General features: G+C 44.4%; 1 protein-coding gene across 2 annotated transcripts in view; it reads left to right on the top strand.

The window, feature by feature from the left end:
* Positions 1 to 25,710, top strand: part of CASTOR2 (cytosolic arginine sensor for mTORC1 subunit 2) — a 115,701-nt gene that overhangs the window by 39,965 nt on the left and 50,026 nt on the right. For both annotated transcript variants that reach the window (XM_065037173.1, XM_065037174.1), the window contains exon 2: positions 20,606 to 20,676. In XM_065037173.1, coding sequence (XP_064893245.1) covers positions 20,606 to 20,676 — 71 coding nt within the window. The remainder of the gene's footprint in view (positions 1 to 20,605; positions 20,677 to 25,710) is intronic.

Raw genomic sequence — 25,710 nt, forward strand, 5'->3', positions numbered from 1 at the left:
TAAGGCTTTGTTCCTCTTGCCTCCACACTTGTTGAAATTATCTGATGGCTAAAATATGACCCTTTAGGTGTAATCTTGCCTCTGGTTTTGTAACAAAAGGAATTAACTTTGTGACAGTACTTGTTCCAAACTATGGGCTTCTGACCTATGTCTCACCTTTTATTTCTTTTCCTAGCAGCAAAGGCAGCTGATATAATTTACGTTGGTAATAACATCTGAAGCATGCCTGGAAATATCTGATAAGTTGCTTCATTCTTTTGATAAGGGAGCGAGGCAGAGAAATACAGAGCTTAGTGTAAAGTTTATTAAATGGCAGAGCACGTTTAATCTTCCCACCCCACACATTCAAGCCAGAATTCAGCATTTGTCATCAACAGTGTCCCCGGCAGCATTACTAAAAACCCATTTGTCTTCGCCACAGCAGGTTGGTTTTTTTCTTTCTCAGATGGACACAATGGGTTGTTTGTTCTTTCTCCCTGGGCAGCTGAATAATATGTGCGCAAAGCCACCTACCTCTGTGCTTCAAAATCCTGAACATCAGCGAGTTGCACAGCTGCCCATTTGACAGCGCTGATGTTCATTAATATGCATTGGCAACTGCTTGTGTTTTGAGATGGAGTATTCTACAACTCCCCCCAAAATGACAGCCGAACGTAAAGAAGCGGCATCTTGAGGAACAGGTATATGAACACACAGGGCATGTCCATAAGCTCTTATATGTCCACTGTTGAATACTTCTTATCTCTTCCACATGCTTGGGCACTTCAGTGCACTTTATTTTCATGAATTTTAAGGATGATTGCAAACTTTGTGAGAGCCGAATTAAAGTCCTGAATAGATAGCTTGTCATAAACCCCTAGCAAGTTGTGGTAGTAGTAGCAGAAGCCATCATATGTTACCCCTGATTGCATGCATTTTATATTTTTTGGCTTTTCTCCACGATTGTAGTGTTTTACCACATCTACTGAACTATCATATGGAAATAAAATGAATTGGTTCCTTTACTGCTGCTGGGTGAAAGCCTTGCCTATGGAATACAGTGCTTCACCGCAGCTGGGAAGCTCAGAGTACACCGGAGAGGGTGATGTGCTTTATTTCTACTCTTATTTTCCCTGGAGAAAAAAAAAATACGTGAAAGAGGATTTTCAGCAGCCAGCTCAAAAATACCGCAGTGAATTCACGTTGGAGCCATGAGCTGCACCGGAAAGCCCCGAGTCCCAGTGCTGCCGCTTCCATTAGGTTTCTTCCCTGTTACATGCAGGTGAAGATCCAGGTTTGTCCCGGCCCTTTGAACAACCATGTGTTGTTCATACGGGTTTCTACTCCTGTGGCTCTGTCGGTTTTCACGCTGGGCTTTCTCGGACATGTTCTTTATATCTAAGGCAGAAATTGAAGGTTGTAATTTGCCCACTCCTGTGCTTGAGAGAAAAAAGCCTTTTCAATCATAGCCATAAAGCTGGGGAGGAATGCAGGAGCGAGCGCTGCATTCTTATTTTGCAGGGCGGTTTTCTTAGGGGAGCTGGCCTTTTCCCAAGGGAACGCGCCTGCCCTTTGCGTGCGCCTCTCGAGAACAAGAGCCCTCACACACACTAAGGCATCTTAAAATGGAAAAGTATCTTTTTTGGCCTTCTCTTCTTCGCTAAAACCACAGGACTTTGTTCCAGAGACCTCAGCACCTGTATGTGTGTGCAGTTGTTTACCCACACTTAAGGTTCTGTTTTATATACATGTTTTGGACTCTGCGAAAATCTCTGGCTTGTGCTAGGACAAAGATTAGTCAGGACAATGTCTCCTTTTGGGCCTCAAACCCATCTTTGGAGGGCTGGCATTCGTGAAACTGTGGTATTGAGAGTGTTCTCGTCTTTGCGGTGTGTAGCTTGAAAGATAAAGCCACTTTAAGTGAAACGCAACATAAATATGCTTGGTAGCAGAAGTAGATGCTGGCCTGTGTTGACAAAGTGGATTAGTCTTGTGGCACATGTGATACGTGGGGTGAAGCAAGTCCCTTACTAACCAAAGATGTTTTCTGTTGTTCCTTTGAGTTTCCTGTCTCTGGCGAGCGCTCCATTTATTGTGCTGGGTTTCTATACAAATGGCCTAGAAAAGCATCTTTGGTGCCATGTGCTGCCTAAGTTTGTCTTCCCCAAATCCAGCGGACTAACAAGATAAACTAGGAAGGCTGATTTGGCTGATTCCTCACAATCGTTTGCTCAAGTAATTCCTGTAGGCTCAAATTTGCAATACTACCCACGAGTGATTCAGAGGAGATTGTGCTTTCTTCTGGGTTTTACCAAAGGGCTGATTGGACCCAAAGGTTGTTACACTAGTAGAAACAGAAGAATATTGTAAATCATTTCTATATGCATTAATATAACTGGTATATTTATGTGTAGTGATGCAGATGTCAATTTATACAGGAGGATGTAAGTGGTGTTTATCTAAGATAGATGTAATTTCTTTTCTTAGGAAGATGAGTGACATTTCCCTTACCTGCTGAGGAGTGGAATTCCTCATGACAAACATGGGTGCTGAGAGAAAACTATCAATACTAGATTCAGTCATGTCTTTAAATAAAAGACAAAAATAAAACTGTCAGTCAGCTCCATAGTTATATATTTAGCATGTCCATTTAAAGATCTGCAGCTTGAGTGTATCTGAAACCAATGCAGAGGAATGAATAAGAAACCATAGCACAAATTAGTGCAGGATGACATTCTGTTCCATGTGTAGCATGAAAGCGTTTGGCACCACAAGCTCATTTTGATCTCGCTTGTTGTGTCTTCTGCCTCCTACCAGCTTGGAAGAGAGCTGGAGCTGTGCCGTAGCCAGATTAACTCAACATGAATGATCTCTGCTTTACTGAGAGTTTATCGAAGTTATGTGGCTTTTTTGACAGCAAGGATTGCTTAGATGGGGTTTCCCCCAACCTGCTGCCAGTGCTTGGTGATGCGCTGGGTCTAGAGATGATAACAACCCCAGGGAGGTCCTTTCTCATCTAACTGGGAAAGACCCTGTGGTGCCGCAGTGCCGTGGGTGGGAAGCAGAAGTTCCCCATGTTTACAGGGTGAAACGAGGCACTGAACGTGCAAAGGGATTTCGTTTACTCATACGGGTTTTCAGAGCTATCAAAGCACCCAATACATTTTCCATTTCTCTTGATGGGGCTGATCCTATGGCAGCTTCACAGTCTGTGCTGTTAGGAACCCTGCCTACCTTTGAAAGCCTGGCTGCTGGGTTTTAGTTTGGAGATTGGCTGGCTGGTAAGAAACTCTGGAAAAGTGTTGTTGTCGGTGAGGCAGAAGCAGCTCTAAGTTGATTTTCCCCTTATATCAATGACTAAAACACAGCTTCCCCCAGTCTCCTTTCTGGGAGGTTCTCCTCAAGCCTTGTTTGCTCAGTGGCTTGTAGCTAATATGTAATGCTGAAACCTGAAATTATTTCAACTGTGTCAGGGTAAAGAGGTGACCATTTCCAAGGAGAAGATACTAAGCATCCTGTACAGGTTTGGCAGTGCGCTGAAAATCCAGGTAACGGAAACAGCCAGAAGTGAAAGCTGAATTATATTGGATTCCTGAGTCATCAGCTATGGCTGCAGAAGATCCTGCTACCTACGCTTCTGTGGTGATGCTGCTAAGTAGCATTTCCAGCCCTCTGGGCAACGACATCAAAGGATAGCGAAGATAAAAACAGACTACTGTTGGCTTTGAGAGAAATGTTATATTTATATAGGCAGATGTTGAGGTAACTGAGAACTTTTAGACTGCTTTAATGAAAGTTTACCGGTCCTCAGCCTTCCAAAACTCATACTCAGCCTTAGCTTCCCTTCTCCAAAATCGCAGAGCTGGGTTTGGGTGCCCCTGGCTCTTAGCAGAGAAGACCTTGAAGAAGATGGAGAGCTTTTCCAAAATGATGGAGTTGCTCCGGGAGGGAAGCAAGGCCTGCGGTGACTGAGCAGGGCGGGAGGGCTGGCTGAGCCCTGTCCTGGGCCAGAGATGCCCCTTGGTCATGGCCATGTCCCCAGAGCAAGCGTGGGGACAGACCCTGTTTGCTACATGGACGTTTGGGTGCCTGTGTGTAGGCTGCTGGGTTTGAGTCAGGTCTGGTTCCTGTTTGGTTTGGTGGCATTAACGTGTTTGTGTCCCCAGCCCAGGCACCCCTCTCTCCCACCAGCAACACAGCCTGTGTGCTCTTCCCTTAGCTGGAGATTCTCACTCTTGGGTTTTCCAGCCCCTTCAGGCAATTGATATAAAGAAACACCACAGCTTTACGTGGAGTTTCTAAACCAAGGAGGACTCAGCGTCACAAAGCATGCCCAGGCCGCACTTCTCTGAAGATGAGCAGCTGAACTAGCAAAGCCGGTTTTCTCTCGCTTTCTCTTGCAGCGGGGCTCTCTGGGGTCTGGTGGTGTGAGCTCTGAGGTTTCCTGTGGTCGGGACATGCCCCTTGGGGATTCTTTGCTGTCTAATAGGTTTGTTCTTGCATTATGCCCTTTCAGTGCTGCTGCACACAAGCTTTCCTCTTCTATCTTTTTTTAATGAACCTTACATGAATTAAGTCTCTTTGAAAACTACAACTCTGAGAGTTTATAGAAACTAGCTGAGAGGTCACAAACTCATATGGAAGGGACAAGTGGCATAGTGCGTTTGCATTAAAACTGCTGTTCTGTTTAAAACCAGGTCCAAAATAGGGAATCTCTCACTACTTTCCCAGATCTTCCCTGCCTGTCTTTGGGAGGAGGGCGATCATCTCTTCCATCAGCTCCATAATGGACCAGACTCTTGATCATCACTCACAGTGAACAGCACCTAAACCCGTGGGTGAAATTGGTGTTTGTGGTGTAAAATGCTGTTTGGACTCTTTGGTGTGATAGGAATTGACTGTTCTGCGATTCATGGCAGTACTCATTTTAGCAGAGGAGCAAAAGGCAAAATGGCAAAGAACTTGCTGGCAAATAAATGAATGGTAACTTCCCTCTGTTGGATTTATTCAGTTCTTTGAGATATAAATGTATTCTTGATGGCCAGAGAAATCAGTCATTCTGCATTAGGAAGCTTGATTGATGTCTTCAGCAAGCTTTTATGAAGGGCTGTGTAAGTGGATCTGGAAATACCCTACAGGGAAAAATAACCATGTGGCCTAGTTCATTTAATACACAAGTATTCAATTATGTTTTTCTTAGTTTTGGTTTTGTTGCTACTTAAGGAAATTTTAATTGTACAGATATATGTAAATAAGTGACTTCACACACCCCTTTGTGTGATATTAGTCACCCCCAAACTACTCTGACTTGCACCACATCTGAATGTTAATCATTGTGTTGCTGTGTTTCAAGTTGATATCTCTCTTACTGTGACAAGATCAGATGTGTTTCATTATGGAACGGGATCCTGCTGAGGTTAACAGATCGTGCTTGCCCCGAGGACGTTACATCTGAAGCGTGTGGCTGCTCATCTTCCCTCTCCATGGTCTGTGCAACAGCCCAGCCCCGCAGTGAAGGTGCCGGGGACGGAAGGGCCGGTCGGCAGAGCCTCAGCAGCGGGAGAAGGGACGTCAGGGCGGGCAGAAGAGACCAGAGTGGTGCGTTGAGATAGTCTGGATGGGGAATAATAGCAAACGCTCCAGATTTGGACTAAGATGGCCTTGTCTATGACGCTGTATGTATATTAATGCAGTATCTTGGACTGAAATAACAAAGAAGACTCTTGGTTTGGCAACTGGGCACACTGTCATAGCTGTGGAGAAGAGTGTTTTGTTCTAGCCTTCCAGTGGGGTTTGAATCTTGGCACAGAGCGAAAAAAAGCTTGTGCAATAAGCAGTGGGTTTCCTAGCACCTTCTCTGTAGCTCCCCGTCTTGATTTATAACAGCCTCGAAGATCAGAGGTTCATTTTGGATTGTTTTCTGTTCTTTGAGCAGCTTCCACCCCCTCACTCTTTGATCAAAAAACCCTTGTTGTTTACTCACTGACATAGGTCAACGACAGCAGGAAAAAAATGGTGACTAAGCCAATTAATTGCTGCCAGAACAAAGCCTGCGGACTTCATCTCCAAGTGTGAGCTTGACAGTAAAGCCTTGGGCTCAGCAAAACAGAAGTTGTCTGTGTTGAAAGAGAGATCTACCTTTCCCAGACTATCCTGCACTCTGTTTCCCCAGCAGTGAAGTCCCGGTTCCAGACAGTTTTGTTATAAATCCCCCAAGTGTTACGTGGGACAGGAGCATGAAACCTCCTGAAGCTGCTGCTGGAGACATCTGGTTACGGGAGGCCAGATCCTGCTGGAGACCTGTGCACCACGTCAGACTAAATTAAGTGTAGATCCCTGGTCATGCTTGAAGAGTCTTAGGCATGTTCATCCTCTGTACAGGACTGAATTTTGTTTTTCAGGTCGTTACTTCCTTTTCCAGCTTTTGCGCTGTTGCGTGGGTCAATCTGTGGATGGGGATGTCGGGGTGTGGGTGGTTTGGGCCAGACCCTGGTCCTGTGGGACTGTGCTGTTCCTCATCTCACTCTGTAGAGCTTGCAGACAGCAATACCTGGTGGGTTTGTTCCTGATTGCTGTGAAAAAAACAGAGTCTTGGCTTGAAAGCAAAGTTGTGTATCTTGCCCAAGGCTGCGCTCCCTTTATCCTCTCAGCATAGGTTAAAAATGTTCTTTAGCTGTTACGAACTGTTTATTCTACTAGAGGACTTGCTGGAAGAGCCCTAAATGTTCAGACCTGCCCGGGCTGTGTGAGGCCAGGGAGAATTACTACTTTTGTGCTTTGTCCTATGAAGCCGAGATGCAATAAAACCTGATATTGATACTGACTCTCTTCAGAAAGCGCTTTGAGGTCTACTTGAGAAAAGCAGCAAATAGGAGCCAGGTGGAATTGTGCCTTTCTCAGAGCCTTTTTCCTTCTTTTGTTCCTTGACAATAGTAGTTTAGCGGTTCCCTAGCAGGTCTGCTCTCAGCCTAGCAATAATTGTGTTCTCTAGTTCTTATTGTGATTGTCTTAGTTCAACATTGTGCTTAGCTTTGTATCTTCGTCAAGGATATTCAAGTGTTTTCTGGAATGTAAATGTGTATTTTAAAAGAAAACTCTCTGATGGTGCTAATCACAGGTGTTTGCTGGCTCTGGAGAAGGGACAGTTGTGTTGTGTGAGTCAGGCTATAAGCTTTCATTGATATCTTTGTGTTCTGCATTATAGTACCCCAAATCCAGGGCTGCATCTCTCCTGAAGTTTTTGTCGTTGTCCTGGTTGTGGTTCCTCAGTAGAACAAACTGTTCATTGGACTCTTTAGGAAGCACTAGGCAAATGTAGGTTATTCACCCAGATGAACCAATAAGCTTCTGTCTTATGATCATGCTTGGAAGTGTTTTGAAATATCATTGGCAGAAAGGACTCATGCAGTCAACGAACGAGAATCCTCAACTGTATCTGTGAAGTGTGTTTGAAATCTGGATTTGAGTGGAAAGGGGTTGTGAGCATGCCTTGGGCATACCCCTCAGTTCACAGGGCTGCGCTTGCCCTCGGAGCTATAGATACATTCTACATAGGTCTGTTACCGTGGAATCTTATATTGTTGAAGTACTTAAGTTAAAAGGTAAGTATAGAACTGAGGTGACAGAAGAGCCTTTTATATTGAAGGCTCAGCTCACTGAGATTTTGATTCATTTCCTTTCCAACTGGGATGCTGATGCTGCAGACTGGAGCTCTTGGGCACCTGAGCTGGTTGCATTTTTCCACATCACAGGAGTTTAATCCTTTGGAGTTTTTCAGCCCAGCCGGTGTGGAACGAGCACACATGGGTGCTTGAGGAGTCTCAGGACCTCTCTGGAGGTGTCTCATCTTCCCTTTTTGAGTCGTCTGATAGTTTAAACTTGGTTTTTGATAAAAATTCAAAGCAACATCTGACAGTGTATTTTCTGGTTTGTCCACTTGACCACTTGTTGGAAGGAAGAACGAGTCAGGAGGGTGGAGGGGATATTGATATTGCCCAGCCTCACCCTGGTTTGGTTTTGGTGAGTCCCAGCACAACTGCACACAAGATAATACAAGACTATTACTCATTAAGTTCTCATACTTTGGAGGTGTCTTTTGATCATACAGCCTTGTATTGTTCTGAGAGTACTTTTTCTTCCACAAACCCTTACAAGAGGAAGATTGTGCAGTTTTGTTGTGTTTTTTTTTTTTTTTAATCCCAGCTAGTGATTTCACAATTTTAAGTAAAATCTTTGACAGCTGTTATATTTTGTTGCTTTAATTTTTTTCAATCAGTTTCAATACTTAACGTACACAGCATTTTGTGAGGACAGGACACAAATGGATGATTACAACTCACTGGGTCTTTCATAAGGCCCAGCTATTTTGCAGTCTTTGGCTGCTTCCAGAGAACATGTTTATGGACTCTGTTGGTTACTGAAACATCATCTTCTTTTCTCGGCAGCAGGGAATGAACAATGCAGTCAAACATAAACTGAAACGGTTATTAGAATTTCCTGTGAAGTGGTGTTTTAAATGGTTCTGCACTTGATTCGTCTGCATTTTAAAGCAAAGAGGGAAGGGCAGGGGAAAAATCTGTTAAAGTATTAAAACCTGCCGCAGGCACAGAATTTGCTTTCGCTTCCAAAATGCCTATCCAGTCCAAGACGATTGGAAATGGAAAGATGTTGTCTGTGCCCTCAGGCTCTCACTTAGAACTACCGTAACTTCTTGCTACCTCTGCTTGTGCAAAGGGTTTCCCAGCATGTTCGATGCATTGTATTTGCTCCTATAGGCTTTAAATGCCTCTTTAAAACAGACAGACTACTGCCCTTTAGATGCTTTTTAATTTGACTGAGTTGACAGCTATCACTGAACACTCTGATACCTGACACCTCTAAACCATTATTAAAATGCTGACTTTTTTCCTGATGCAGTTCTGTCCTATCTGCCTTCCCCAGCACAGTCCATATTCTCTAAAAAATACTTTACAAATTTAGTAACCGTGAGAGCTATGCCAGAAGAGGATATGTCTTGGGAACAGGCTTTACCTGACTTTTGGCTCTATACTCCCCTGTGTCTTCCTGTCTTACCCTTGCTTTGAGTCATGCTACCCTTTGGAAGACAAGGTTGGTGGAAGCAAAGTCACGTCTTGCCCAGCACTGTCTCCCATAGCACTGATTGTGATGCTCAGGGAAGTGAAAAGGGGCCTGTGTACATACCCTGGAGCATCCTCTGGATCCAGAAGTTCAAGATGTCCCACAGGGAAGATTTCGTCGGGGCACTGTGTTCACCAGTGAAATCTTCTTCCTTTAACCCATCTCTTCCCTGTGTTGCTTGGTTTTTGTGTTATCTGGTCATCCCTCATGTATGTGCAGAAGCATGCAGGTTTTAAAATGGAAAACTTTGTGTTAAAAGATAATTCATGGCATGCCTCACTTTCACACATTGTGAGACTGAGTTATTCTTTATTCACCTTGGCCTTAATAATCCCACACTGAGCTGTTACTTCTTGTGATCCACACCTTGGATCGCTCTTGGCCCCTTCTCTGTGTTTCTTCCAATTGAATTCCAACCCATTTGGTAGCCGTAGGGTGGTTTGATCAGGAAGTACTTGGCAGGTGGGTATGTGCTTGATTTATCTGTGCTTTGGGGTAATGAGATGTTCCTGCCTTCCTGCCTGGTTATTCCTGTTCTCTCAGCTCCTTTGAAAGCCTCGGCCCTTTCGGAGAACAACCCATGGTGACTCCAGAATCTCTTTCCTGAGTGGTAATAGTAATAGCTCATTTAAAGCCTGTCACTCTTCATTCAGAATTTAATTCTTTTTTTCCCTAGTATGCATTAATTTCCATTTATTGACTTTGTATTTCACCTGCCATATTATTACTCAGTCATCAGGCGTTGTAAGATTTTTAGGTGGAAACTGAGTTTATGAATCCTAGGCTCTAAGCAGCTGTTTTCTTACCACCCAGCAAACTTCCCAGCCTTAGGAACCAGCGTTCCTAATGCACACTTCTGTGTCTAGAAATGTCTGAGCCTCATAGTGCTCGGTGCTGTGCAGAGAGGACAAGACAGTTCTTGTGCTGAAACTGTGGAAGGGTGAAAACCCAAATATTGGTGGTTCTACATGTACAGTGCAGACAGCTAAAGCAGCCAGCAAACATCTCCCCGAACACAGCGAGGGAACGAGTAACTCCGTTAATATCTGGAGAGTTGGGGGCATTGATTTGAGGCCCTGATCTGAGCTGCTTTTGGGTTTGTTTAATGCTTTTCAGACCGACAGCCCTGCAGGGATCCGAGACAGACCCGCAGGGCCCTAAGGGGTGACTGTGATGTTCCTTCAGAGTGACCGAGCAACAAGAAATGTCTACAAGGCTCTGGAAAACTGGCCATGACCCTGGTTTTGATGCAACCGTGACCCACTCTGCATTATCAGCAGACTTCACTTCTCCAGGAGCTCTGGCTTTTGTTTTGGGTGTTGATTTGGCACCTGGACTGCAGGAGCAATATTCAGAAACCACAGAATTCAACCTTGCTGAATGATTTCTCATGTTTTTAATTGGGTCTGGTAGGCCTGGAAAGAATTTTGATGCTTCTACCTTTACCATGGGCTTTTCCTTCACAGCCTGAAGAGAACAAGACTGAAACCTTGTGAATTGTCAGTATTGACTTTAAAAAAATTGAAATGCATTTTCCCCTTCACTTATATGTATAGGGCACTTCATCCAAAAAACCAGGGAGAATTGTCACAAGAGCAGCTTCCTTTTGCTTCACTAGCAAAGGAAGCAAATGAAGGCTCCCTTCAGTCCCTGTGAGCAAACACTACAGGTTTATGGAAAGCTGGCTGCAGGCACGTCTACAATGCTGTTTTGCAAATAATGTCAGCTAGAATATGCAGAAATATTGCTTTCCTTGTTGATCACTGGGTTAGTTAATACCCATGATGGGCAGGACCCAAAAGCAGAGCCTGGGAGAATGAGAGGAGTCAAAGGTGCTTTTCCTGTAAATGTGTCCCTAGTTCATACAAGAAACTAAACCCACTCTCTGTGCTTAAGGCAAAGTTGGTGAAACTTATTTTTAATTAATTTTTTTATTTATTCAGGCTCAACAGTGGCTCTTAAATTGCTAATGTGCATTAAATCGGGGGTTGGTGTGCAGGCTCGCAGACAGCGTTCCCCCTTGGATGGAGTTAGAACGCGAGGTTTTGGACCCTGTGGCAAATGGAAGCCCTTTGAAAATTCCACGGACTGAAACGTTTCTCGTGCCGCTCCGTTTCGATGGAGAATGGCTTGTTCTGTCCTCCTCCCCCTCCCTGCCACACATGTTCTCAATTACTGCCTGCATTGAAGCTGCAAACATTTCTTGTGCATCTAGCTTTCTATATTGAGCGCTGGAAATATATTTTAGTAATTTGTGGGAGAACTATTATGTCCCATGCTGGGAAAATTGTGTTTATGGTTCCTGCAGGGAAACAAGTTCATTAGTTTCAGTCCTCAACAGTTTTGCTGTTTCTTCCTCCTTCTTTTGTATCTTGGAGCGATATCCTAAGAACCTCTTGCCCCCGTTGTGTTGAGCCTGGGTTTCTCCCATCTTTGAAATAAAAAGCATATGCTCCGCAGTCTGTGTTTTTCAGTGCTGTCCACAAAATAATCATTGGTTTTTGGCTGAACACAATAATAGCTACTATGTACCCCAAGTATTTGGGTTTGGATGTGCAGCAGCACTGCACTTAGGAAAACTTGATTGTATTTTGTTGTTGGTAGCATTTCAAAGTCAATATTCTGCAGCAGAGGGCATTAAAGGAATAATATACGAGAGAATCAAACTTGCCAGTACTGATGGATAGTGCCTGATTTGGAAGGGGAAAGGAAACAGGGCTTACTCTTTTTCTCAGCGTTTGCGTTGTCCTCATAAGATGATCCTTCTGGATCCAGTTGGTAAAATGGATTAATGAGCCTTTGTTGTACATTAAATCATGCTTTGTTTTCAACCGTAAACCTTAGGTCCCACACCCACATCTGCAATGCGTTTCTCAGTTCAGTTTCTGATGTGTAGAAGATAATTCTGTGGTTAAGGAAAAATCCGTGTTGTTCTCCACCTCTCTGTCTCGTGCTAAAAGTGAGTTCAGCTCTGACAGTGAACAGCGGATACTGTTACTGCTGTAAAAAAGGTTTTAAAGCATGGTTACCTTCTGCTTAAATTTATGATGGACTATTTCAAAGAAAGAATTGCTTTTGCGTCTCGGGTGTGGGTAAGGTGGCTCACAATAAAGGGCTTTTAAGAGCGCTGGCAGGCTGGGATAGCAAAGGGAGAAAAGGAAAAGGTGTGTCTGGATCAGTTAGTTAATTGTTAGATAATAAATGAATCCTTTTCCAACGCACACAAACTGAGCTTCCTTTTTGTTTACTGCCCCAGCTTCCCCTTCAGAGATTTCATTACAGAATTCTCTCCCAAAGCAAAGAACTCCTGCTATTTTGATTCATTGACCCTCTATGGAGATTTGAAAAATAACTTTCCTGTCATTAACAGTGATGCAACTTTAAACAATAAGGTGAGAGATGCTTTAGGGGGGCATCAAACCAAAAGGAAAAAACTAAGGGATGCGGGTAAGAAGTGATGTGCACTTTTACTGTTGTCCTTGGAAAAGGCAGTTAGTACAGGCTGCACTGCACTATGCATCAGCCAGTAGATTCATCTTTGCAAATAGCTTTATGATTTTTGCAAGTTTGGGAATTTGAATGTTTTTGCTTTTGCTCTATTGTTTTGTTTCTGATAGACTGGTTAAAAAAAAAAAAAAAGCTGGAGGTAGAACAGCAATAAAATATGAGCAAAGTGGTGCCTGAGATGCTCATCTAGTTCCCATTAGCACAATAAATGAGAATATTATGAGGTTTGGTTTGATTTTCCATCCCCATACTTCTCAACAGGGATCATTTTAGACCTGTGTCACCAATCGAGTCTGAGTCGCAGGCTGGCCCATAGGACCAGCATGGAGCAAGGTGTTAGAGTCGAGTCTCTGAACACTGTTTTAAAGTGGATAAGAGTCTTGTCTCATCCTATTTGTAACTCCAAATACATTGCACTTTAAATTAGCGGACTGAAATAATTCCTGATGTGATCTATGGGTTTGCCTAAAGGGAAGAGAGCTTTCCTTGCTGCTGCATAGGCTTAGCTCAGTAGCAATGGCCACAAGCTCCCCTGCTCACCACTTTGCAGTGGAAACGCACCCGCGGCCTTAGGGGCTGGATCCATCACCCAGGAGGTGTCACTGCCGGTTTCAGCCCCGGGAAGAGCTGCTCCCGTCCCACCAGCCGTGGAGCCTGGAAATGTCACCGGTCTTGGCCACTTTCACTTCTAGAAGATCTGGCTTAGTGATTACAGCCTGCTGGGTCACTGTCCTCTCGTCGTTGGCTGTGGCGGCTGGAGGAAGGTGTTACTTAAGGCTACTTTGGCTTTTAAATATTTCTCTTGTCAGCTGCTCTCAAATCTCCTGGGTCTCAGGGCTGTGACACTGTTCACACTGTTAGGGTCTTGGTCCCTTTACACTGTTGTTCCTGATACAGTTTTTGGGGAGGTGCAGAAAGGGGAGGACATCTGTTTAAATTCAAGTTTTGGGTTAACAGAGGAGAATGTGCACAGAGGCCTGGCGGGCTGTCTTGTGTTCTTCCCGAAGTGCTCTGGGCTGAAGGGAGACGTCCTTGTTCCTCCTGCCTGTTCATGGTCATGTTAATGAACTCTACACAAGACCCCTTTGAACAACTGGGTTTTGCTTATATATCCAAATAACCAGAAAGCCCTGAACTCATGAAGACAGGATTCAGTAAACTTCTTGGCTTAAATTCCCTTAATTTGCTCTTACATTGCAAGTAGAGCTCCTTAAGTCGCAAGCAGGGCTGTAGTGAAGCTGAGAGAGACTGTCTAGTGAAAGCTCCACGTTAACCATGACTTGCATTAGCAGCTGGGGGGGAGAAAAGCAGATCCTGGGGACACTTGTGAGACTCGATGGGCTCAGCTGTGTCAAAATGGAATAGTGCCTTCCATGAAACATTTGTTGCTGACTTGTATTTTTTTGAGTTCAAACTAAGAGGAAGTAGTTAATCTTGAAACTGTAAGAAGTGACTTCCTAGTTTTGATTTATAAAGAGCTTGTTCCCTCAACTTCTGTTGCCTGTTTTTGGGAAGATGGCAGAGAAGATAAAAATATTATGAATGAGAAGTAGAGGTGAGGTAATTATTTGGTTTTTTTAGGTTACTTCATGAAAATTGAAATTATGTTGCTATAGCTGATTTTTTTTTTTTAGACTGAGAGCCCTTCCTTTCAGAGCACCAGTTAATCTTTCAGATCTACCACATCCTTATTAGTGCCCGTATCAGGTACCGCTAAATATCAGGGAAGAATGCTGAAACGGAAGGAATGTCACCCTGTGATGGTGTGAAGTGCGGTGCAGATCTGCTGCAGGTTCCCGTCCTTGTGCTTTGCGCCCTAGTCGCTGGGGATGCTGAGAGTCCCAAAGTGCAGGTGGCATTTGGAGGTGACTGGGTGACTTAGTGTGAGGAAGGAAGGATTCTTGCCAAGCACCTGGCACTTGCATCATCAGGACATCAGCCAGAGCAGTAAAGTTCAAGTCCAGCTTTTTGATTCAGCCCCATTCACTAATATAGGTGGTGAGTGGTGATGCTCCAAGTGAAATGTGCACAGCAGAGCTCATTTGAAATAATTTATCACCCGGGAAGAAAAATTTCTGCTAAGAATAAGTTTTAATTACGTCAGGTCAGTAAATAAATTAGTCTGCAGATTTATGCCCAGGACAAGTCTTGGGTATAGAAGATGTGTTAACACCTAAGGGCATTGGTTTATGTATTGTTCTCATTGAGTTCACAAAAAACATCTCTGTGTTGAGCTCCTTCAATGGACAAATAACAGATGAGCGCAGTAACACTTGCATGGTCTTAAGCTGCATTTATATTTCCTGCAATACATCTCTGCTAAACATCAGACTCTTTGCCTGTTGGCAGTCGTGTGGGGATGGGGAACCGGCGTCCTTCACATTAATCAGCTGGAGTGGCTTAATGAGGGTGGACTTGGACCTTTTCATCTCCCTTATATAGTTCCCTTCAGTAAGCTGAGCTTTCCACTCCATTCCAGCATGTAACGTGCCTTGGTTGCTTCATGGGATGTATTTTCTTACTACTACTTCAGTGTAGGTTTGGCTTCTCTCTTCACATTTGGCAAGAATTTATTTCAAAATAAAACAGATTTTCTTACAGAATCTTCGTAAATACGATGGTGAATGTCTGTTGAAGGGGGAAAAATAAACCAGACAAGTAACATGTTGCTTTCTAATTGTTGTTGTTTTTTTTTTTAGGAAGTATTAAAAGAATGCTGTCATGACAAATTAAGATATGTTTTAATATCCCAAGTAACAGTTTTAGAAAGCAATACTGTGCTGTGCTTTGACTATTGAAAGCATCATGACATGGGCTTTGCTAGTCATGCAAAATAAATTCCAAATGTCTCTTTATAGAGCCAAAAAACCAGTCCTGTGGTTATGTTGCGAGATAACTCTAGAATATCGTAGCTTTGCTTAATCTGCAGCTCGGGAAGTCTGAACTGACCAAGTCTGACTCAAATAGAAATCGTATCAGAATTAGTAGTTGGGTTTGTTTCAATCTAGTGCTCGTCTTTCATTTGCATGGGCTCTTGTAGTCCAGACCACAGGCAACTGTTCTGATGAGCACTTGAACCACAGTTTGATAATGGTTTAATGAAGGCAAATACGGTAGATTCCCAGCTGACTCTTCTTTTGAATAATCCTTGTTTATTTGTGCCGTGTGTCCTGGCTTTATCAGTAAGCTGTCTTTTAGATCAGTATCTTCTTCAGCACATCTGCATATTTATTTTCTGTATCACAGGTCACCCTTTTGTGTTCTTTCTTGACTTTTGTTCCTTCAGGATGCCAATAATTTTTCTTTTATTCTGCTCCCAGTTGTCTCAAAGTCTAAATAAAGGCTTAGATAACTTTCCCAGCCACAGAAAAGCAAGAAGAGGAGCTGACTGAAGGTCTCTCCTTTTAACTTTACACAATGTAATCTCTAGTTTAAACTGTCATTATTATTATTATGGATTAATCAGGACCATTGTGGTTATCATGTTGGAGGTTTTGGCACAGAGTGGTTGTAGGACTTCCCTGAATTTATGTCTGTTCATGGACACTTGCTTTCCTTGGCCACAAATCTGTTAGTTTTGTTCTGCGCTTGTTTTGAAAATGATTAACTTTCTGTAATGAACGAAGCTCTGCTATCACAGTCACTCTTTAGGCGCTCCCTGATTTTATTTGCTGATGTCTCCGTCCCAGATCTGAGCACAACTGATGCCTACAAGGAATGCTGTCGCTGTCCTTTCACCATTTCTAACAGTGCTGTGACATCTTCAGTGTTTCCCTTGGTAGGGACGGTAGTGTGGAGTTTGTTTAAACAGCTCATATGAACAACGATGCTCGTTTGGGAGGACAGGCTGAGAGAGTTGTGGATAGATGAGCTTTAAGGTCCCTTTCAACCCAAACCATTCTGTGATTCCAACAAACAAATACGCTGTATAGAAAACACCAGCCATTTTCACTGTTGGCAATTTTCAGTGCCATTTGACTGTAAAGTCTTGTAATTAGATGGTGTAAAGTACTTAACATGTTACACAAATATGTCAAAATGCATTAGCAGCACAAGTGTTCTTCACTGCTTTCCTAAATACACTCACAATATGTCGTAGTGGAATCCACCTCTTGTCATTATTTATAAAACTGCAAAGAAGTTAAGATCACTGAGAATTAGATGATTAGCATGAGACTGTCTTGCTATACTAAGAATATATATTGTCGTGATAATGTACAGAGTGAAGCATGCAAATCCCTTCTCATCTAAAATGAGAAGACAGCCTGGGATAAAACCCCACAAATTATGTTTTTCATATTCACTCAGTTCAACTTTCTGCTGCTGCTTCTTAATTCCCATTCAGTTCAATGGCTTCTTCGCAAACTTTTGGGCTACCTCCAGCCTTGCATTTGAATGGCTTTCAGGCATCATATTGCTTTGAATGGCATTTGGCCGTGGTTTCTGAATGTGGCGAAGCCAGGCGCCCAACTGCTGCTGGGAAGGATCTTTTCCATAGAACAAACAACTTCGCAACACCCTACCCTGCCCAGGCAACCATTAACTAAATAGTTTCCTTATAAGTGAGAAGATAGGACTTGGAGCTTCCCTAAGGATCATCGTCTGTGCTGAACTTTGGAATGACCCATAGCAAGATTCCCACAAGTGTGTGTTTAATGTCTGACCCAGAACCAGTGGAAGTCGCATTCATTCATTCCGATATTATTGCCCGTGTGACCTAGGCAGGCCTGGGGACCAAATGTCTTGAGGAGATGCTTCTGGAGGCCAACCAAGATGCTCTCCTGCCTGCTTGCTTCTCTCGTGGAGACCTGAGTGCTGTTCGCAAACTGAAATGATGCTCTTACTGCATCCCACACACGCTTTCCTGCTCTGTGCAAGCTCGGGTATTACTTCCATATGCAGTGAGAGCTTTGCAGTTTTGAAGAGCTAATCTAATAATAGATTGGTCTACATTTGCTGCGTTGCCAGAAAAAGACATATGTTGTCAGGCAGTCGAAGTCAGCAACAGTGCTGAAGTGGAAACGTGCTGAAACATGAAGAAGGCAGAAATCCAGAAGAATCTGTCCGAGGTTTGGCTATTAGGAAACTAAAAATACTTATATTCTTCTTATATACATGTTTTCCACATGTACTTAGAGAAATACTGTTTGCCTCATGTCTCAAAATGATTAAAGGGCAATTTTTTTCCTTTCTCGGCTTTAGTGTGATAACAGAAAATGCTGTTGGCATCCAGCTTATCAAGAACGGGTGTAAGAGGGAAGAGAAATGATTGGAATAACTTGAATGGAAGAGGCATGTGTAGTATAGTGCAGGAAAGAAATATGACTTTGAGTTCCTCCTGTCATTGATGATTCAAGATGTAATTTTTGACTTGCACTCACAGTGGAAGTAGATCTTTACGTATCTCTGCCGAGGCACAGGTTGGATGTTGAGGACTTGATTTTTGGCAGCATGCGATGGTAAAGAACGTTTCCATGCCATATTTTATCACACGTTTACCATTCCAATTTTTCATTTTTAGCTTTTCTCTGGGAAAAGGAGACATCAGCGGCTTGAACAAAGTGAATGTGTAGCCCAAGAACCACTGCTCTTCTCTGTGCTGGTGAAGACTTGGCTTTATGGTGCTGACCTTTCATAGAATTGCAGTGAGATGGGGTTTGGGCTTTGAGCTGCTGTATGAAGATGTGAGGTTTTGACAATGTGTTCTGAGCCAGCAATTACGGGATTTCATCTGTACATATCCCTTAAATATCATCGCTTTGAGATGTGTGCTAAGAAAATGGCATCTGTCACAATCATACTTTTTCTGCTGGGGTTAATGTGTGCACAAGACGCGTATTACTCTTCTGGAACAAAATTCTTCCATAAATGCCATCTCAGATCAGGAAAGATCCTTTTTTTTCCTTCTTATTTAATATTAGTGTTTCCTTCTTTAAGACCACTGGCTTCTCCCCAGCCACTATGCTTGTGGCTCAGTCATGTAGTAGTAGCAAGGAATTTGGTGACTTCTCTGGGGAATTAATCCACTAAATAATAACTACATAGACCTCCTGGGACCCACCTGGTGCAGGATCCCAGAAGCCCTTTTTCCCAGCTTGTAGGTAACATCGGGCTCCTACTGTTTTCTGCTTCTCCTGGCACTATTCCTGAAGAGAGTTGAGTTAGTAAATGTGGCTGTCACAGTAGCTATTACCACTGACACAAAATAATTAAGTTGTGGTTTCTGCTGTGGTGGGGCCACTTCTGTATTTTATAGCGATACGTCTGTGCTGGGAGGGAGAATGTCATGCTTGATTGTCGTGACGGATGCTTCCAGGAAAACGAGTCTCTAAATGCAGGTTATCTGATACTTTGCATTTACATGAAATGCTGTTGGTTACATGGCAGATCACTAATAGAGCTGCGTGTTGGTTCTTCTGCTTTTCCTGATGAGGTGAAGGGGAGGGTAGCACCCATCTCATTTTTCTCCCCGTTGTTTTGGGAGGGGATAGCTGCAGTCTTTGTTCTTTTCAACCAGTGCAAAAACAAACTTCATGCCAGTTTTCAGTCTGATTCTCTAATCAAGCGGATGGTTGTGTTTGTTATTCTTGAGCCACCAACCTGGGATTCTGGGCTTTCAGGAGTCCTGAAGGCTTTGGGACACAGATGCTCAACAGAAGCCGTGCCAGTCCCTGCTGCTGAACTGTGCGAACACACTGTGAAATTTGGGCACCTTAAGAACAATCTTTCTTTTTCCATTATTTAAATAATTTTCTCTATGTCGCCTCAGATAAATCTGATTGTATTACAGTGTAACTGTGAAATCCTGCTCTTTGGTCCTTACGGACACAGGGTCTTCCTATCTCATCCTATTTAAGCTTCCTAGGGTGGAAAGATTCCTTGTGGCTTGGGTGGCAAACACGGTCCCCGTGCTGCTGTGTGGGTCGGGGACCGGCCGCATGGTGCTGATGCTTGACAAGTGCCTGTGCTGCTGAAGGTGAACACAAGCTTGCAAAACCTTCTGCAAACCTTCCTGCTATTGCTGGGGACCAAGTGCATAGAAGCTGGAGAAAGTTTGGGTTTGTTGTTTGTTTGTTTTCTTTTTTAGCAGATATTGCTGCACATACATTTGTCAGAGAAAAGAAAAAAACACAAATAAACTTGTCAACTGCATGTGGTGTTAAACCTTAAGGCTGAGGCTTTGTGTGTGTGTATCTACAGTGGAAGAATCCCTTGTCACGTTTGTTTTGTATCTGGTGTTGGAGGTGACGTTGTGCTCAGTGCTGAAGGAGGTGGAGAGGCTGTGCTGCACGTGGCCTGCGGTGCCACAAGACGAGCACGGAGGAGAACAGGGGCAGGAGGAGGCTGAGGGGGGAAGCTCAATGTGCTCAGTGGCCATGACCACTTGTCTCTTCACCTGGGGCTCCCCAGGGTAGGGAGGCACCTACTGAGGCAATGGGCAAGGACCAGCAGAGGGACTTGGGATGTTCTGTGCTGCTGGGAAAAGCCTCTGAAGCAGCAAGAAGAGATGGTGGTGCTTGGTTGAGAGATTCAATGTCAAAGCTTGACAAGGGAAGAAATGTCAGTGGGCAAATAGGGAAGATGGGTGCCTATGTGAACCATGGGCGTTGGACTGATCAGTGGGTGAGCAAAGCCTTTTGCTCTGTGTTGGTGCAATACATCAGTTCTTGGGCTGTGATGGGAAGCCTTAAGGGATGTGGCAATTAAGAAAAGTAACTAAGAACTAAGTCATAAAAATACTAAGTGTTTTACCAGCGCCATTGTGCATAGGCAGGCAGTGGAGAATGTGGGTCACACAGTGCGAGTGGCTGAGCCAGGAATAAAATCCAGGCCTGTTAAAGCCTCAGGTTTCTCCATAAACACCAGACCGTGACTCTTTCCTGCGGCACAGCTTGGGTGGGAAGGAACCTCTGTTGTAGGTGGAAGACCAGGCCCCGCTCGGTCTAGCGACTAATCATATTCTGCTGTTTGCCTTTGCCAGGTGCAAGTTCTTCAGCCTCACGGAAACCCCGGAGGACTACACCATCATCGTGGATGAAGAGGGCTTCCTAGGTAAGTGGCGACGTGTGCCACTTCGGGATCCAGCCTGGGGATGGAGGAGGAAAACGCGTCATCTCTCGCTGAGATGATAAACCAAAGCATTTGTAAAACAGGTCTGTTTGTCAGCGCTGGTAGTGCCGCGATGAAAGGTGCTTTGATCACTTAAGCACGCTGTCGCTTCTGCCGCGCTGTACAAGGCGTTTCACACGTGGAATGTGAATATATTTTAATGCCTAGAGAAGAGCACACACAAGTCTTAAAGAGCAGCTTGGGCGTATTTGGAAAAGCAAACCCATTTGCATATCATTGTGTTAAAATGAGCTGGGCTTTGTCCCCAAACCTCCACAAGCACATCTTGCTGCTCCAGCTTGTTCATCCAGCCTCTCTCTTTAAAAGGAGCCCTTGAAGATGAGTGGTTCGTATCATCCCCTCAGCCATTGCCACGCTGTGGAGTTGCGAATCGGCTCCTTTGGCTCATCACTGAAAGCGGTGATTTATCCCCCTTTCTTATGCCCAGCTCTCTCCGGACTGAATGTGCTGTGGCTGCAGGTCCCTCTCAGCCTGTGCCAAAGGTGGAGTCGTGGTGTCAGAGAAGGCGATGGACACGGGACTGCAGGCGCTTGGCGTTGGGCGGGCGCTGATGGAGAGAATGGTTTGGCTTTGTGGATGGAAATAGTTTGTAATACAATTTATCGTGTGGGGAGGTTTTGATTGCAGCAGTGTTATTGAGGTGCTGGAATGAGGAAGCGTTGTGAAGCTATTGTTATTTTTGTTCAATCGCTGCTTTCTGTGGTTGGAATTAAAAGCCTACACGTTTTACTAGTTTGGAGAAAATTCATTAAAACATGAAAAAAGAGGATTTCGTTCCTGAATAGGAATTAACTGTCGAGTAGCTACTTGTGACACTGCAATATTCAATGGTTTTTTTAATATCCAAACCCAAAGGAGAAGATTAGAAACTATACCATCTTTATTTAGTACAGAGTCAAAGTTTTGTAATTAGTAGCATTGCTGAATTATTCCCCTTTCAGTTTCAGATGTACTCATAAACATATAATAGAACAAATTATTACATCTTCGAACACTAAAATGGTGGCTAAACATTTTCATAAAACAATCACTCGGTTGAGAATAGGTGAATGGATCTTTACAGCTATGGCTATTTGTAATCTGGGAGTTGGGGGGTTTGATTGAAAGCGTATGTCACGTGTTCTGCTTTTGCTCCAGAAAGAGGAGGCGATCTAGAGTTCTGTTGCCAGAATGTTCCTTGTTCCGTTTGTGCAAGGGGCACGCACAAAAATTTGATTACTGCTGTTGGTAGTCTTAGCTTCTTTATTATTGGCAGTAGCTGGGGGAAACTGATTCAGATTTGGTTTTGCCATAACAGTGGGAGGCAAAGCCTCTTAAAAGAGGCTCATTTTAAGAGAGAAACCACCAAAGGAAGAGAAAAGGGTTTTTTTCCGAGGGCTGTGGTACATGGCAGAGCAAGAAACCTGGAGATCCCCGTTCTCAGGGCGGACTCCGCGTCACTGAACCGTGCTGCCCCTGCAGATTTGCCGTGCTGGGGGTGTGCTCCTCTCCAGCATCACACCTGTGTCTGTGGTACCCATGGCTCTCATTTCTCTGCCCAGTTGGCACAAGGCAGATTCCTCACTTCAGTCACTGGTGGCCAGCTTGGCTTACAACCATCTCCATACAGCCTCCAGCAGCCATGCTGTTACTTATCTCTGGAAAATATTCTGTCTGACAGAAAGGTGAGCTCAAGCAGTGGTTTAGCTCAGCAGTAGTGGGGATTGCGTTGCCCTTTGTGTTGTACTTGGAGCAAATCCCAGGTCTCAGCAGAGCCGTGTCCTCGAGGAGCTGCGTGTCCCACGGCTGTCCCGGGTTATCTCTGGGAGCCTGACAGTGCTGCCGCGCTTCAAAGCAGCAGCTCTCTCTGCTCGCACCCTTTGGACTCTGTTACCTTGTCTCTCATTCGAACAGGAATTTACTGCTGATACTTACAGTACCCATGTGGCTTCTGTTGGGCTGTAGTTTTGGCAGCATATAACATCCTAGTTTATTTATTTATTTATTTATTTATTTTCCAAATACACCGCATGTGGTTGGGGTGTTAAAGCAAGACAGGAGAAAAGATCACCATCCAGACAACATGGGGGAAGTAAGGAGTATGCTGCTGAGGCCATCCTCTGCTACAGCATGGCGTGGAAGCCAGGTACAAAACCCAGCATGGGCAGTAGTGTCACAGACGTGGCAGCTTCATCACTGTTTCTTTGCTAGTAAGTGACAACCTGCTGGTGAGACTTGTAAGCTCTGCGTCCTGCTCGCTCTCCTAACACCACCCCTGTGCCCTTTGGGTTTGTGTCCAGCCCATGCTCTTCTTTCTGAATTGTTACCACCACATCCAAAGCATCTCAGGGTTAGCTCCACTATTGCTCCATCCCAGTTCTCCATTTCCATATGCTGTTTTTCACAGTCTGGAGGAATTCAGGATCTACCATCTAGGATGCCCTGGAATGCTGAAAGGGCTCTGCTTCACTCCCTGCTTCCCCTCACTGTCTGGCTATAAATGCCTCAGGAGGACAAATCTCACTTGGTCTTTGCATAGTGTGTAATCAGCCCATGGATTTGAACAGCATCCAAATCTGTAAGAATTGCAGCATCCCATCTTCTTGCAAAACAGCACCAGTCTTGTCTGCCTCAAGTGCATCAGCTGCTTCTTGACCTGACCAGCACAGTGCCAGGTTCAGTTCCAGAATTACAGGGTAAATTTTCACCTTTGGTGAGCAGTTTGAGTGTGGCAACAAGAAGTGACTTTTTTCCTCTCCAGGTAACTTCTGTTCTTCCAGTGCTTAACAAACTCAGTAGAGGTAAGCCTATGAAGGGCAGGCCTTTCTCTGTGGAAAATTAAGACCGACCTTTCTGGGGTACCTATATGAATTTTTATAGTGGCAGCAGTGAGAAGATTGTCCTGTTAGCTGGTGTCTCTCAAGGCAGCCAGGCCCCTTCTCCTGCATATCTTGAAGAGCACTGAAGGGAAAAGAATAGGCTGGAGAAATACTGGCATGTTTAGCAGTCCTTGAGGTTAACACTTCAAACATACTGACATGCAGCAATCATTCGTAACTGTTTTGTCAAAAAATAATCCTCAGGCTCGTTTCCCTGGGAGTAGCAGGTGAGTTGGGCTGGGAAAGAAGTCATTATTTCTTCTCCCCAGAAAATATGTGCAGTGCAAAGCTGTAACCTGCTTAAGCATTCGTTGTGCTGGAGGGGAATGGCCACAGCCTAATTCTTTGCTTTAATTCCCCAGTGGTGAGGTGGGGATTATAACTGCACAGAAACTTGTTTGTTCCAGTGGCTGTTTCTTGGGCTTTGGCCTGTTAATGAGGAAGGATTTTATTCAGCAAATAACACAGGGGGACAGTGCACAGAAAGATCTTTTCCTGGCTGATACTGAGATGAATTAGCAGGAGTTTGGCCATGGGCCCTCCTGCGTGAAGACAAGTGTCTCAGCTCCGGGGGTGCTTGGACAGCCGTGTAAAATCCTTGCATTTATCACCTGCAGTGCAGCCAGCGCGTGGCAGAGAAGTGGAGCAGCTGCTCTTTCTGAAATATAGGGATATTTGAGTTTGGTTTGCTTTTTTCCCAAGGTCTGGCTGAGAGCAGGAGCTGCCTGTGCGTGGTGCAGATATATCACAGCTCCTGTGCTCTCTGGGCAGTCTGTCCCTTTCTCCGAGGGCAGCAAGGACAGATTCCCAGCATCCCTGGGCAGCTGCACCAGCAGAGCTTTTCGCCTGTGATCTCACTGGTCCCGTTAGTCTCTGTTCACAAAGGTTTTGGCTTTCCCACACTGGAAGGAAGGCACATGCCAGCACCTGGGGACGGCCGTGCTCTCGGAAACCCCAGGTATGTGCACCAGAAAGCAGCTGCTGACATTGCAGACCTGTCCTGGAGACGCCATCTGAACAAAATAACGGGCTCTGGGGGTAGCAGTGTTCCTCCAGTGGCACTCCCAGCAGCTGTCACATCACAGCGCCTGTACCATTTATCCAGAGAGCCTTTAATTGGAGGTAAAGGGGAATTGAGGGTGTTTGGTTTGTTTTGATTGTCCCTTTTCTGTTTCTGGTTTCTCCAGCTGATTTATCTGTTCATCTTTTTTTTCTGTTGGAAGTTCACTACTAGTTTTAGCAATAGCTTTGCTTGGGTAGCTTTCAATGAAATGCCATCTATGTAGCCTCCTATTTTACAGCACTTCTTTAATTGCACAACACAGTGTGAAATGAACTAACACTCTCCATCAACCACCTTTATTCTGTACAAGCCTAGTGAAAGAAGAGCCTGTCCAGAGTCATCTACATAAGTTGGTCCAGTTGCATGGAGGTGAGAGATGGCTACAGTTTACCCTCAGGTATTTGTTTCTGTGTCTCTTGCATCCAATTGAAACAAAGCTGGACTGTTTGATATGAACCTTCCCAGACTCACCTAGAAGGCAACAAGTTCTATTTTTTGAGTTTCTGCCCTATTTATGATGGAAAGAGGAGAGTCTCACTGTTTGAGACCTCTTACAGGGCCGTGGATGGAATTTGAAGGCGTCTTTCTCCAGGGGGGGCACAGCCCTGTTGGGTTGCTCCAGGATGTCTTCGTGAACGGGATTTGTGGCAGTCTGTCACCTGGGGGCATCTGTCCTGAAGATGGAAGATCGTAAAGCAACAAGTTGCTGCCATTTTCAAGGCAAGAACGCAGCCTTCCCAGCTTTAGTGCTTAGTCGGTGTCCCTTGCATGGACTCATTCTCTGTAGGCAATGAACTTAAAAGGTATTGGAGAAGGGGAAAATAAATCAAATGCTGGTATTAAGGAAGGAGTGAATCCGTATTATTTCCAGGCTGGTAAAAATGCTTATTCCAGTTTCAGGGAAACTGAGGGTGAGTGAGGGGAGGACATCACCACGTACTCTGGACTTGTGTCTCCTGAACCAGCCAGCCCATTTCATAGAGGCCACTGCAGTCAGCAGACCTTGGGTTTGGAACCAGAGAGGAAGAGCAGTTT

Source organism: Columba livia, chromosome 20, assembly GCF_036013475.1.
Source record: "Columba livia isolate bColLiv1 breed racing homer chromosome 20, bColLiv1.pat.W.v2, whole genome shotgun sequence".
NCBI lineage: Eukaryota > Metazoa > Chordata > Aves > Columbiformes > Columbidae > Columba > Columba livia.